The sequence below is a fragment of the Clinocottus analis genome, unplaced genomic scaffold (assembly GCF_023055335.1).
Source record: "Clinocottus analis isolate CAN_PGR_092001 unplaced genomic scaffold, fCliAna1.0.p SCAF_18, whole genome shotgun sequence".
NCBI classification, from domain to species: Eukaryota; Metazoa; Chordata; class Actinopteri; order Perciformes; family Cottidae; genus Clinocottus; species Clinocottus analis.
In genome coordinates, this window is record NW_027175909.1 from 10,371,196 (window position 1) to 10,387,324 (window position 16,129).

Here is a 16,129-nt window from a genome sequence, read left to right on the forward strand (position 1 = left end):
CTCATTCCACATTTTAGATTGAAATGCACTTTATTATTCCACACTCCTAGAAAGGATGCGATTGTAATGTAGTAAATGAACTCAAATCCTCTGTTTTTTTTTCCCATGTCTTTGTTTACAATATAGTTGAGGTTGGTTGCAGTTCATCTTAATCTTCACATTACACTCCAATCAGAAACCTGTCCAGCAATCTGGAAATGAGGTTGTTTGAACAACACGTAAACAAGTAGCTGTCCGTATCACAACACACACAATTCAGGCTGTTAGACAGCGGCTTCTTTAGCTTTAACTGCAACTCTGTCAGGCGGACCTTTCGTGTATGTGTGTGTGTGTGTGTGTGTGTGTGTGTGTGTGTGTGAGGGAAACAAAGAGAAAGAGTGTGTGTATGAAATGAGCACTGAGCGATTCAAACTGTTATGTCATGTCTTTATTTCAATCTGGAAGTCATGAGTAAGTTAATGAATATCAGACTGGAGATGAAAAGCACCTCGCCTTAGCTTTAATGAACCCTGAGAGGGTCAGGATCTGCATTTTGATCAGGACGAGTGATCCCCGTCGCTCTCACACAAACTGCACAAGAACACACGTCCGTGTGCGCGTAGACTTCCAGATACAGAGATTCCACTGAGCCCAAGTTAGTTTAATGTAAACTTTAGTCACGGATGATCTTGTCCATCACCTTAAAGCTCAGTGTGTAGCAGTGCTCTGGATGTGTGTCTTAGTGCTGCTGAGTATCGTGCTGGTTTTGCCAGTTCGCATGATCGAGGGAGGCGACTGTGAGCTCTACATCCTCTCATCAAACAGTGGCACGTTATCTGAATGTTAAGGTCACAGAAATGGAAAGTTCACAGCTGTCTGGAGAGCGTTGAGTTTCCCACAACCATTGTGTACACAACACAATACATTGTACATTCTTTTGATAGAAACAAAGAGCTGCTTTTTTTTTTAAAGAATATATATTTATTTTTGCTTTGTTTGATTTAAGCAATTTTTCAATGTTCAAATTCAAGGAGAGCTTACAATTCAAAAACTCCAGAGCTTAAAGTTTCTTTGAAGCAATAACACCATAAAATGTCAACAAATCAAATGAATTGTCTCTCGACAGCAGTCATAATTTGATTTACTTGGTGCAAATGTTTGCACAATGAAAGCACTTTACTCCATTGCACCTGTTTTTGTTTTCTCAAATCCAGAGTGAATTGTTGTTTTGGGAGAAAAAACAACCTGTACAACGACCGCCCGCTCGGCCCAAAACAACACCACACATTACTGCGCTCTGCCATGACACGCTTTAATCCCCGCGGAATAAAAGAACATCAGATTACGGCACAAAAACAGAGCCATCGGTAAACAGGGATTAGGGGATTGGGACTTTAATCTGATTAATATGGAAGCAGTTGGAATATTAGAGATGTTACTCAACAATTGCATTCCAGATGAGAGGATAATCGCACATTGCTACGTCATTTATTCTACCCTGTTAGAGCTTTCAGGGCTAAACACGCTACCATATGTTTATCTGACCTCAAGGTTGCCTCGGAGAGAGAAAACAGTCCCACTTTAACGAATTAGGAGGCAGGAAAACATATAAAAATACAAGAAATGTACAATATATTTGTATTGAACTTTGTTGGTATTTCAAGATGACCTGAATGAACTTGATATACTTTGAATAATTTGTTGGAAGTTTAGAGAAATCTTGAACTATATTAGTCAGTCAAGCTGTAAAATTGTGTTGCATGTCACAGCCCCGCAGCTCTAAACACACAGATATAAAATCACATTATGTAATGAATATTTTTCAAATTAAACAAAACAAAAGAAGATGCATGGATGAAGTGCAAAAGGAGGAGTGTGCAGTTGAAGGGAGTGTCGCATAACAAAGGTCACAGCCGTGTGTTTGGCTCCGGTTAAGCTGCCATTCTTGCCTGAGATCTGGATCGGAAGATCCGGTTGTATCAGGAGTTTTAAAAATAGAACTCCAAAAGTTGGATAATTAAAGAAATTGCCAAAACATACAAGCAAAGGAGGTGTCGAGAGGGACGCACTTTAGATGCATTTTAGTAAATTTCACTTGTGAGAAACTTAAACTGCATCAGGCGGTTTAGTACAAATTGAAGCTCTTCTTCTGGAACGTTTTCTCATTGCTCAAGTTGGTAAACTCCTAACAGTTTAGATATGACTTATCTGGCTGAAGAAGAAAACACGTGTCTTTCTTATATCAACTGTATATATTTAATAAATCCACAAAGTTGAAGAAATTGAATGTGGCCGCTCAAAAGTTCCATTTATGACGAACGACTTAATGCTTTACGTACCATTGCTCATAATGAAGTTAAATAGTTCACATGAATAATCTGCATATACTAAACACAAGCTGAATCGACCCCTTTAGTTGCAGTTGTGTTAACCTGCCTGTTGTGTGCACAACACCAACACAACATTGTGCGTTGCTATCAGCAGCCTGACAAAAGTGAATTACCTCCCAGCAGTTGATTTGGTGCCTCAGCCAGCGCAGCACATATATCTTTCTCCACAGTGTATGACACAGCATGGACGAATACATTGCCAGAGTTTAGCCTGTTACTGATATGAAGGGGACATTTCAATTCAACGCTCTTATGTATATTTTGACTTTCATGTTTATCATCCTTAGCAGATATCACAACCACATTATGAATAGGCGCCCTGCTGGCCCTCGATATGGTAAATTGGACGTTTTATGGTTTATGAAAAGGGGTGTTTTTTTATCTTTCACTTTTATTCATGAGCCCTGAATCTCGCTGTAAATGCCTTTAAGACAGATTCAGCTTTATTAGACTCATGAATAAAAGCGATGTTGCCTGTTATGACCTGCTGTGGTTGGTGCCCACCGAAGAAAACTTCTCTTTCCATGAGACGTCTGAGTGCCACAGTCCAACCCACCAACATCACATCTCAGAGAGCCATGCGTGTGCATGACATTTCACCAGCTGGAAGGCTGAAACACATGAGTGTCAAGCAGTTCCCACATCAAGAGGAATATGATTGCTTTCGATTGATGAACGTCTCCCTTAAATCACGCGACGCTTGTTCGTCCTCTTGGTAGTAAAATGATTTCTGCCTTTGAACTGATATTTTTTTGTGCTGTGGTCTGTTTTCATGTGAATGCTGTGTGCTGTTCTCCACACGCATATGGCTCCGTCTCACCCCTAGGGAATGTCCTCTTCTGGGCTAATGTGAATATTAGTATGGGTTAAATGCTCCAGTCATTTGTGCATTAATGCATATTGCATAATTAATGTTTTTTGTAAAGTCTCAGTTACCGAATGGAAGTGCAGGGAAAACAAGCATTTCTGTGTCAAAATGTAAAATATCTGCGTCCCGAAAAGAGACGATGCCCAACAGGAACTGCTGACAGGATTTCTATGCCAGAGCTGTTTTGATGTCTCCTGATTATTTCTGTTCTTGATTAATTAAGTGCTGTTCTGTGAAGATGCAAGGCATTCGGGAGTGTGACGGGATTAAATGGGACACTGTAATGACCCTGTTGTCGGAGTGGCTCATCATACGGACACAAAGCTGAGATCGGAGACTGAAAAACCACAAACCCAGTCTGGTAAACTGGGAAAACAATGTCATGATTGTTCACGCTAATAAGGGAAAGAGAGATAAAGAATTTGCTTTTTTTTTGTAAAAATGATTAAACATTGATCTTATTTTCATTTTATTTGTTCCTATTTGTGTCATCTTAAAGTGAGTTATTCAATCAAATGATATTTGGATATGTTTTGTTTAATTTTTTGAGTAATAAAGCGACAGACTCATGTTTCCATATTTTAACAAAAACTAAATGTTACGCAAATATCACAGTAGCTGATAATCCTTTTGATTTTGAAAATATACAATATGCATCTCCAAAACCTATTTAGATGGGTTTTGTTCACAGTTTATTTTAAAATCTTCACATTGAATTATGATTGTTCCCATAAAGCGGTGAATCTCTGCAGGTCTGACAATATTATCCAAGATGTTAGTTTGACAGGAAACAATTAATGGTTAAAACCCCCAGAATAACAAAAAATAACTGGACATGAATTAATCTGTGGGAGACAAAAATAGTTGGACTGTATGTTTTCTTTTTAAAATCAGCTGCTTCTGTCCATGGTGCTGAAGTCCTACACACTAACCTCACTGTGTGTGACAAAGTATTAAGTATTAGTAAGTAACACTTCAGTGAAAATGCAGTGTTTTAAATTTCATAATAGTATTGAGATCATGTCTTTTATACGTTGTTCTCCTGCCTTTAAGCATAATTGAATAAAAAAAAGTGTGAAGGCTTATTAAGCGTCTCAAGTCACAACTTCACTTCCTGTCTACTTTTTTGAAGATTAATATCCGCGCAGAGTGACAGGTTTTGGGATTGAGATTATCTCCTATATTTCATGAATATTGGTCACACTTTTGCTGTTTGACCCTCATCGTAATGTTTGGATGTGGACAGAGCACCGAGGAGGACAAAGGGTGAGTGGATGGGAGTGCAGCTGATGGCTGCGTTGTGATTAAAGACACCAAATTACGGCAATGAACAGCGTCGTAATTACATTCCTTAATCACATTCTGGAGGTCTAATTGCCTTAACGATGTGTTTCATTATGTGAAGCCAGGTATTACAGTCGACAGTTTTCATACACACTTGTTTTCGAATTAACGTATTATCACACAGCGTCATGCTAATTGTTTTAATCATCACGATAAAGGTCGCTAGAGTTAGTTGTTTGTTTTTTTGTTCGAAGAGCAGAAACCTATTTTTTCTCCGCCTTCAGGCAATATTCGCCCACCACGTCTGGCCTTCGCTCCCAAGACGTGGCGTCACTTTGCAGCTCAAAAAAAAGAAAAGTTATCGGTTTTGATGGAGCAGAAAATTATTGAACAATTCGTTCTCAGTGTTTGACAACTCGCGAGAGTCTGAGACGGATAAATAAGGACTACGTCACCCCCAGAAACGACGGTCTAATTGTATAATAAGCAGATGAAAAACTTGAGTTTGGCAATTTAAAACATAATAAAAATGTAAAATGCATGTTAACGATGTCTGTGTGTGTTCATTAAATGCACAATAAAAGGTAAAGGCAGCTTGCTGTGATTCCACTGACACTAAACTTCACATCAGATGAATAATCAGAAGTATGTATGTTGTTCAAAATATTTTTAATAAAGCTTTTCAACACTGAAATACATACAAATGGCCCTCTTTGCTCATATAATAACTAAAGTATCTACAATAATTCACATCTTGACCTGACAACGCGATTCATCTGAAACCTCAATTATCTTGTGTGAGAAGAGAAAACGCAAAATATACAAATAAGATCAACACTACAATGTGCAATGCAAGCAAATTATCCAATATAACTATCCAAATTAATAAATTACAAAAGACACACCGAAACACCTGAAACACCTTGAATCAGGTTTTCTACATTTTTCTGAAATTTTATTATATCACAGTGCCCCCCCCAAAAAATGAATTGTAATAGGCGTGCGCAACTATTAACAAGTGTCTGGATTGGCACATAAATATCTGACTGATTAAACGACTTAACTTCTATATCATCTATTTCATTTAACTTTTCCTTGTTCATGACATTCGTGCTCGATAGAAAAGTTCATGAAAACAGGCCTTGAACCAGTAAGCAAACAGCAAATGTCTCTGAGGTGAATGAAAGAAAAACCGCAAAATAAATAAGGAAGCAGCAGAAAGTTGGACTAACGCTCCAGGAAGGTGTCCATCTATTTAAGTTATAAAAAAAAGTCGCAGGTTGTCAGGTCTCCCAAATCTCCAAAAGGTTCCACAACAGGGCAAGTGATCAACAACTCACTCAACACTTGAAGCCACTCTTACAGGCCTGTACTCGTGTTTGGTCTTCACTGTCATTCATACCAGCACTTTAAGGATGATTTATATACATAATCAAGTATTGTTCAAACAAAAAAGCGCGTTTTGAATGCATTTAGTAAATATTATAAAAGTATTCATCGGCATTTCTTCTTTGTCTCTATCCTACTGACTTCAACAACAGTAGCCTCACAGGTTTCCCTCTCCAAAAGTGTTCTTAAAAGTGGTGTCTGGTATCCCCTGTGCTTCTCTGAGTCTTTGCCAGACGCAGTTAAGGCTTGTCAGTGCAATGTTTGCAGAGGCTGGAGGTGGCGTTGCTGAATAGGGAACATTTATCGGGGCAGGAGGAAGCAGCGACCCCGCTGGGGAAGGGATATCCAGGCGGCTGTTCGTACGCGCCCAAGCCCGGAGCTGCGAGGGCAGTGTTGGCCGGTATCGAGGCAGCAGAGATGGCTTGGCCCTGGTTGAGATACGCCACTAGCCTCCTCATCTCTTCCAGTGCCTGCGCCTGCATGAGGATGTAGTTTTTGGCGAGCAGCAAAGTGGCAATTTTGGAGAGTTTACGCACCGACGGGCTGTGCGCGTAAGGGATCACCCCTCTGAGCTCGTCCAGCGCGTCGTTCAGATCGTGCATCCGTCGTCTTTCTCTGGCATTGATGTTCAGCCTCAGTGATTTCTGCTCTTTATTTTTCTTACCTCCTCCTTCTTTCCCCACGGACACTGACCGCCCGTCGGTCAGAAGGACCATGTCACACCTGCCGTCACTGTCATCATCGGGACTCTCGCCGCCGCTGCTCTCCGCCGCCGAGGTCCTGTTGGCGCTCTCACCGAAATTGACGCACAAAGATCCGGTCGGCAGACCAAGTGGCCCCCCTCTACCTCCTGCCAGTCCTCCCGGCTGAATCGAGTCTTGATCGGTCTGGTCAAAGCAGCTGATCGGTGACTGGCGGTCTCTGGCTGGTAGTTCAATGCCGACCGACGACCTGAACGGGTCCATTTTTTTAGTGGACACGGCGCTGAGAGTTTTGTGAAAAATGTCCCCTGCGCTGCCGTTCAAGTTCATCCTTCTGTCCATAGTCTGGTGGATTCTGGTGCAGGCAACGGTCGCTGCTGGAAACTCTTCGCGCGCCTCTATGAGTTCCTTCCTCTGGTTGTCCTTTACGACTTTAGTTGTGTGTCAGTGGCGAAGTTGCAGGCTCGCTCGGCTTGTCAGCTGAGGTGTGGAGACGAGGAGGAGACTCGTGTAATAAGTGCTACTCTCTCCTTACTTCTCTCTCTCTCTCTCTCTCTCTCTCTCTCTCTCTCTCTCTCTCTCTCTCTCTCTCTCTCTCTCTCTCTCTCGTTCTGTGTGTCTGATTCACCTTCACCGGATCTCCACGATGATCCTCGTTACGCACGAGACGCCTGAGTCTTTTTACATCATTATCTCGAGGCGGGTTATTAAATGGGATTCGCCTATTGGGATAGAGACACCCTCTCCCCTCTCACTCTCCACCCAATCAGGTTAACGTTTTAATTAATGGCATTTAAACGATGACAAACAATACCGCGTGCGCTCTCCCTCTCCCTTTGTGTGTGCGTGTGTTTATGGCTCAATATATTCCATTTGAGCATAAAAGGACCTGCTTCAGTGTTTTGCATTGGTAACAGTCTCTTGTTTGTTTTTAGAGCCGTGTGTTTATTAAATATAACTTCAGTCTGCATCCAAATCATGTAGACTTGGTTTTGTGTTGTGTCTTTTGTCACTATTTGCTTAGTGTGCACTCAAACACTTGAGTTCAGAGACAGAACTTTGCAAACAAACTTGACAGGTCGCTCTGCAGCAGACTTGAGTCGCATTGATGATGTATTGTTATCAAAAACACGAGCAGTAGTTCAAGTCCCCCAAAATGAACGAGGGTTCCTGTGTGTCACTATTGTGGTTCATCTTCCCAGGACAGACGCGCTCTTACGAGGAGTTACTTGTGGTCATACTGCCATCTCCTGGTTGTGTCGTGTAGCACACGCAATGGAAAGTCAAACGTCATCAGGATCAACAACTAACCTTTATTCAGCTTTCTTTTAATCCCACAGACATCATTACCAACATATATTTTATGGCTTTAAAATGAATCTTTTCAACCTCTTAAGATTTTGAATAATACTTCTAATCATTCTAAGGTGAATTATATATCTAAAACATCTACATCTTCCATTTTAAGTAAGGAGGCAACCTTAAACAATTGTTGAAAACATATCTGAATATAAGCATAATAAAGGTTCACCACACTGGTGGAACAACAGTCATCTCTAACTTGAACACATGTTAAAGTGCCGCGGCACTGATTTCAACATAAAGATCAGTTTACTCATTGCAGAGGGGGTGATACTCACGCTGTGAAAACAGTAGTACCGTGTCTTCTAATCTGGAGATTTGTGGCATCACGTGTCACCTCAGATTGAGACATCAGATTTACTACGGAGATATTGCATTACAAACTGGGGGCCTGAAGTTTAGACCAGAGGGGTCTAGTTAAAGACACTAACGTTGTATTATAGAAATTGTTGAACTCTGCTGGATTACTTTGACCATTAAAAAAACTATGTCTGGATACTTCTTTTAAATTCATTATAAACATTCTGCAGCTAGATCTTTCTCGTCAGAGTTAATTGCACTACCACAGCGGGCGCTTCACACTGATAGATCAATAGTTTACACCTCGGCTCCTCTCTATTCCAAAGAGGTCGTACACAAACTCCACAGGTATCTCCTAAATTCACCGTGGCCTAATCCCAATCTCCACACAGACCGACTTTGAGGTACGTTCAAGGGTTACCACGAGAAGTGTGGAAGCTGGAGACGTAAAAAAAAGAAAAGAAAAGGGAAACAAAAAAGATGGCACATGGGTGTTGAGTCTGGCATATAACATTTACACAGGAACAATCAAACTGAAAGACAGTAAAACCAGGCAGTAAAAACCATGAAATAAATACCCACAATTATGATACATATGTAATATGTGGCAGAAAAGGGCTGTGTCATTACTATTTACACCATTTTAGGCTCTTATAGTCTCTAACACTGACGTCACTTGTTAAATGTTTAATGGTTCAGGCTTCAAGACTTTAGGGGGGACGATGGATAGATAGATAGACAGATAGATAGATAGATAGATAGATAGATAGATAGATAGATAGATAGATAGATAGATAGATAGATAGATAGATAGATAGATAGATAGATAGATAGATAGATAGATAGATAGATAGATAGATAGATAGACTTTATTCATCCCCAAGGGGGAATTTACTTGGCACAGCAGCTACACAAAGGCGCATAAAAGACACAAAAAATATCAGGAATGAAAAATACTTCAACAACATATTGGCATCAGGCCCGTAGCCACGGGATCCCAAAGCTCCTGAAGATTCAATGTGACCGACTGTGTAACTGCTGGCACAGAGGACACATTCTTCACCTCTTACATGAAGCTATTCAGTAATTACTCTCGAGGAGCCATTTCTAGATACCAGCTACAATGCATTAAAGGACAACGATCTTCCTCCACTTCCAAGTTGCCATGGATGAATGTGTGCTGTCCATGTGAAAGGTATAGCAGGGGTATCAGTTGACCCCTGCCAATTTAAACCAGTGAATATGGTGTGGATGTTTGCTCCCTCTGAGTCGGTACCTTAGCAGCTACATATTGTTGAAGACAAAAGGCTGCTCCGCCTCCTTCAGTATGTCTCACACTAAAGAAGCGGAGAATAATCCATACGTCCTTTATTATTAATAACCAGTGATAATGAAAAAAGGAACAGAAGAGAATTCTGAGATATTTTTTATGTAAAACGCTACAGTATTTACTCAGTTTGGAGATTTGTTTTTCTTCCAATTTCAGCCCGTGCTCATGAGGCGTTCTTTCACTTTTGATTAAGAGTTCTTGACTTTTGAATCAGTGGAACATCTTCAATAAGAAACACTTTTTTTTAGTCAACTCCCAAGGCACAGACACATTATTCAAGTGAAAACATCAGGAAACATAATTAAAAGGAGTTTGTAATTAAATCTCTACGCCCACATACATTTATTTCTACAGTTGCACAGGTCTGTTATCAATTATCTGTCTCTTGGCACAACCTTTTCACATTCAATGTAATAATATTTTGACAGGAAAAAAAAGTGATACATTATTATCATTTAAGAAATAGCACTTGGAAGCATCTCAGCGGTTAGATGGAGCTGACCTACATAAGCCGTGGCATGATGTTTGCTGAAATAAATGTTGGATCTTATGTTTTCTCTAAGTATTCTACATACTGATAAGTAAAATATCAAGTAACTGCGACCAAATGGGTGGTTTTACTTCATTTGAATACCAAGACAGCAAAGAAATATGTGTTTTCCTGTTGAATTGCTGTTATATTTTCAGCATGGCGGAGCACAATGTTCATGTCAAAGAAATTCTTTGCAGCTGATGCTCGGACACAATTGGCTGATACGTGCTTAACACATTCAAGGTCAGTGCTTTACCCCTTTTTCAGCATATTTCAATTAACGTTTGTTCAGTCACTCTGCTGAGGCTCCAACAGAGGCCATCAGGGCAGAATACTTGAGGAGTTATGATCTAACGAGTGGCAGAGACAGCCACTTTATCCTGAGACAGCAAGAGAACACCTTCATGGCCAATCAGGTCCGGCTAATGAGACAAGATGGGCCAGGACGGTGCCACAGCCATTACAGCCACAGTCTGTCAGCACTTTGGTAATGAAGAGGCCGTTGAAGGCAAAACTGTTAGAAAAGAGAACAAGCATCAATTTAGATTGGAACAAAAGAGAAGTTTAGACACAGGAGCATGACAGGAAGTGTTCAAACCATTAATGAAACCTCCAAACAGACAACAGGATCGATGGTGTGTGTGTGTGTGTGTGTGTGTGTGTGTGTGTGTGTGTGTGTGCCATACGTGCAGATAGCCCAGAAAAACTACAAATATAGATCCAGATCTTTTTATTGGGCGCATTACTAAAGTATTGAATGTACTAGATGCATTTAAAATGTTTAATTCATGAGACTTTTACAGTCCATTTTTCAGGTTTGTCAAGTTCAGACTGATTATAATTAATCACAGTGTAATTAATTAAATCTATTTTTTGATTGCCCATTTAAATTGGATCCAAATGAAGCGTTTCTTTTCCATTTTTACCACAAGAGGGCAGGCTATGACCTGCAATGGGGAAAGCGGTTCAACGCTGGAGATTCTGAGGGCGAGCTTGATGAACATGCTTTATGGCAGCCTTGTGGATTTTATTCAACTTTGAAGATTTTGGTTATCAGTGGAAGCCAGACTCTCAGGCTGTAGGGACCTGATATGAAAGTTCAATTTTGTCATTCGATGCTCTACATCAAGACCCACCAGTGAACCATATTCACGACATGACATGTAGGCTGCTGTATTTATTCTGGAGGCGGCCAAGTTGCAGTTTAATTTACTGTTCAGCCCCACACACACTCCCCGATCAGGTAAATGTTGCAGCTGCCTGAGACATTGATATCAACTGTCATTTTTGAGACTGGAGCACCTGATCACATGCATTGTAGATCGATGCTCTTTTACTCTACTTTGTTGTATTTTAGGACTCGCTGTAAATCTCTCCTCATTTAATTATTTTTGAATATAGATGAAAACTCCTCTCGCCCGAGCGTTGATTGTTTTTACCATGCATTTCTTATTTGGTGTATTGATTGATTCCCCCCTCACCATGCTCTTCCTCCATCCATCACACCTTTTGCCTTTCTCGGTGATGATGTGCATTCATCAAGATCTGATTATTGTCTGCTGTCAAATGTGCACTTAAAACATGGACTGTTTTGGGTGATAACGTCAACACATGCAATAACTTTCTACAGAACTTATATGTTGTGAAGTGGAGCTCCATCTTAGCATAATTCCGGTTGTATGTAAAATTTTAAATTCTGTAAAGACCATTTTCCTCTATCCTGGTTTAATATAACAGACTGCAGTGCCCTTGACCGCCGCTAGGCGACACAATAAGATTGGAGGACGTTATTTTAACCGGCAAACGTGCCATAAGACTCTCCAGCTACTGCGTTCATCGGCTCTGTCCAAAGGTTTGTTTCCAAACCTCCTAATATGAGTCTGATCAGACATTTGAGTTGGTATCTGCAGAGGTCCTGAGCCCACTTCCTCATTTACATTCCACACTGGCACCTGCTATGGAAATTAGTATGCAGTTCAAATATATCTATATACAAGTGCAATATACTTGTCATGCAAAGCTGTTATATGTCATTGAAGGCTGGCGGAACTCGACCTACTAATTTTATCTGTTTTTTTTTTCTTTCTTAAAGCAAGTGGGAGAAGAAGGTGTCGCTAGAACAGGATGTTCACTTCTTTCCACTGCAGATCTGCTCAACAATTTCCTCGAAATAAGCGACAGTAAATTCGGTGGTGTTTTTATTTAGGTATTATTGTACAAACCGCCGTAGACATCAGCTACACCACTGCCACACCGTTGGCATATTTATTCCTTTATGATTTAAGAGAAGTCTTCGACATAACCTCCAATATCCTCGCTTGTGTCGCCGACTTGTGTTTATGTGTGTAGTTTATATGCTGCCGCAGTTTATATGCTGCCGGGTACGGGTTGCATTCCTCCACTACAGTAAACTAGTTGAGGCATTTCCGCCTTTGCACTGACAGGCGAGTGAAACAAAAGGCAGATCGGTGGTGCGCAGATTTCAGCACCACAGAAGGTGGACAGCGCTCTCGCGAAGCCTGTATGAGGATGGACAGCTCCCACCGACACACACACACACACACACACACACACACACACACACACACACACACACACACACACGCACACGCACACGCACGCGCGCGCGCGCATATGCACACTCACATAAAGAAAATAGAGCTTTAAAATGGTTGTGTGTAATTACTTTATTGTTGAACGAGAGACAGTACATGAGCAATGCGTTACACTTTGAAACGCCAGAAGAAAACCTTTTCTGAGAGAGCAACACCGATGGTCTACTGTCTACTGAAAATGTAATTAGTTCAATGATGTGATGTGTTTCTTGGCTCTGCAGACATCCGAAGAAAGAAGAATCATCTCTTGGCATTCACCGCGTGCCTTAATTGTAAGACATTAAATCAAGGTCCGCTGTGAACACGGAGAGACACATCCCGCTCGACTGTGTGTGTGTGTGTGTGTGTGCGCGTGCATGTGTGTGTGTGTGTGCATGCTCGTGCATGTGAATGTGTCCTGTGTGTCCAACTGCATTCGCTCTGCACCTTTCTGTCAACCCTGTTATAACAAATAGAAATCACGTAATTGTGCAGCCTTTGAGGCCCGTGTTGTGGGACTAAAAACTGTATCAAGATGTCAAGCTTCGTCAAAAATGAAGAAAAAAAAGAAAATCCCAAGTACGGGTCCAAAGAGATCAAATCCTCTCCTGGTTGTTGTGCAGGTCTACCGTATTATGTACACACACGAAAACACAACATTCAAATTGAGTTTATAGTTAACAGGAATAACTGAAACGCAAGACAGCCTGCAGGTAGATTTTTTTTGCCAAAGTGATTATAAGTCCCAGGCCGCTTTTGCAGGCGGAAAAGGACTCCTCCGTTTGATGCTTTTTTCCCCCCGTCCACTGCTTTGTCCAAAACTGCAGAAAGATTAAAAGTCCTCCATTATCCCACAGTGCACCTGCAAAAAAAAGAAAACACAAAATGCGTCATGAACTTCATAAAGAACTGCAGATGACAAAAATCTAATATTCCCCATTGACCTGTTAAAAAAATCAGTTGGCGTCCATTAATCAGAAAAAAGTCAATGTCCACGTCCAAAATATTGATTTTCCTAGTCACATAAAACACACACACACACACACACACACACACACACACACACACACACACACACACACACACACACACACACACACACACACACACACACACGCATGCAGCCTCTTGCGAGTCACACGTTAAAACTGCCGCAAACGGGGCAGCTGAAGAGCCGTGGTAACTGCGGTTGTCCTGAACACAGCAGTGCTCGACGTGTATGCGCCCCAGCACGCGCTTCTCCCAGCAGCAAGCTGCCGGAGAGACCGAGCAGTGCAGCGCGAGCCCGGACTGACACCGCCTAAATAGGACTGATCTCTCTCCGTCCGGTCTTTTCCTCTGACTTTGGGATTAATGGTGCTCCAGCCAAACAAATGAGGCATCTGCCTTCAGCACAAGAGGATTGGGAAAAGAGGGGGGGGGGGGGGGGTTGGGTGGGGTGGAGGGTGTAAGAGGGGGGTGTTGACGTCACCGGGCAAACAGATGTTACTCTATATTACCCATCGTCCTCCTCATGACTACCCGGTGTCCTTGAAACTAGGAGGGAAATTGACGACTTCCTATTCAGAGTATTAACGTTTATCACCGAAATGTGTTAATAGTCCTGCAGTTGGTTTGTGAACTTGTTTGCGCGCGCGCGCGCGCGTGTGTGTGTGTGTGTGTGTGTGTGAGTGTACGGGCCAGCAGAGGAAATGCCAACAATGGCCCCGCAAATTGTGATGCCCTGAATCTGGCATTGGTTGTGAACGGTTATGCAACATTGCACTATTAAAAAAAGAGAAGAGAACACGCGTGTACGCACAAACACGCAGCAGACTCGCACTCATGCACGGGCATGCGCACGTGCACTCGTTTTCTTAGACTCACACACACACACTGGGATGAGGGAGGGATGCTTGTGTCATCCTGAGCCCGCTGTTTGATGCGATGAGCTGCAATTGATTTTTAGTGCTTGAAATACGTTTTTAAAATGACATTAACTCGAGTGTGAAGCAAACGAGTGATACGTTTTATACTTGAGATGCTCATTAAAGGATAAATACTTTCATAATAATTACGTTACTGTATGTGGGCTGGCACAGATACGAGATCCATGCCATCATAATCCAGTGTAATCTGCACTGATAAAGGCAGAGAACCTATTGATTTGCATATCTACGATTGCAGGCTCAAAACTGCTGAAATTCAAGGTGCTGTCTAACCATAATTACGAACCATATTCCTGCTTTCCTATATCTGAGCTTGCCGGAGCCTATGAGCTCATCATACTGGGGACTCGTTTCACATCTGACAGCCCATGTTTTGCCATTAAAGAGCAAAATCCCCTGCGTGTGAAGCAGTGTGGTGGAAATGAAGGGGTGCAGGCTCTCAGTTATGGTAATTGCAATGCATTACCCACTCGCTATAACAGAGATGAGAGGGATGCAGAAACAAAGGGAAACGCCATTTTAGACGGAAACGTCCCCATCCGCATGAAAATCCGTCATCTCTCGTATGGACCATCGTATGGAGCCTCATCACGGCTCGTCAGCACATCTCCATATTTCGGGTCCCTCTATGTAACTGCATGCACCGACAGGAACACGACCCCTATTGTCCTCAAACACCGCGCAGCGAACAAACGATGTGTCTCAGAAATCCACCGTCCGCTTTGCCCTTCTTATTGATTATGCAACCGTCGACATAAAACGGTCTGTCCACCCTGCTTGGCTTCTGAGATGTTTTTCTAATGCCTTCTTTTTTTTTGTTAACTCTCTTCCTAAAGTGGTTGATTCCCCAAAGCCCGGAATAACAATGGCAAGTGCAACGTGCATGTGGAAGCGTACAGAACAAACATATCTGTGCAGACACAAAATGATCAGTATTCTCACTTGAACTGCTGGAAAGCATGTTCTACGAATAAAGACAGACTACACATTCATCTTACACATATTTGATCAAAAGGGTCGAGCATAAAGCGAACGCAAGAATCAGATACTCACCATGATATTCACGCCATATGGTGGATCCCAGAACACTGCGCTCTGCTAATATGTATCCGTGCTCTGCTGTGTTTTCACTTCACTTTACCATTAATACCTCACTGCAGATCTTTACGTCGCGGAGGAGGTCGCTTGTATTCCCGGTTCCTTTCGGAGTGGAGGCGGACAAGCAAAGACTCCGTTTGGCGAGAAGCTGATGCTGAATGAGAGCGACGCGGTAGCCTCTGCAAAGCATGGCTGCGCGTTCTCGCCTTTTTTCAAAAGAGGGCAGGTCGTTCTGTGCATTACAATAAAATCTCTCTCTCTCTCTCTCTCTCTCTCTCTCTCTCTCTCTCTCTCTCTCTCTCTCTCTCTCTCTCTCTCTCTCTCTCTCTCTCTCTCTCACATGCACACGCGCGCACACACGCTTTTATACATAG

General features: G+C 42.0%; 1 protein-coding gene and 1 long non-coding RNA gene across 2 annotated transcripts; both read right to left on the minus strand.

Moving 5' to 3' along the window:
* Nucleotides 1–5,204: 5,204 nt before the first annotated feature.
* On the minus strand, nt 5,205–7,251 carry bhlhe22 (basic helix-loop-helix family, member e22). Its single transcript, XM_068581992.1, has one exon. The coding sequence runs from the start codon at nt 6,951–6,953 to the stop codon at nt 6,150–6,152; it is 804 nt and encodes a 267-aa protein (XP_068438093.1). The 5' UTR covers nt 6,954–7,251; the 3' UTR covers nt 5,205–6,149.
* A 5,556-nt stretch (nt 7,252–12,807) lies between these two features.
* On the minus strand, nt 12,808–15,892 carry LOC137789000 (uncharacterized). Its single transcript, XR_011077798.1, has 2 exons — nt 15,711–15,892; nt 12,808–13,591 (listed from the first exon to the last, which is right to left on the minus strand). It is a non-coding gene; the product is annotated as an uncharacterized lncRNA (long non-coding RNA).
* Nucleotides 15,893–16,129: the final 237 nt, after the last annotated feature.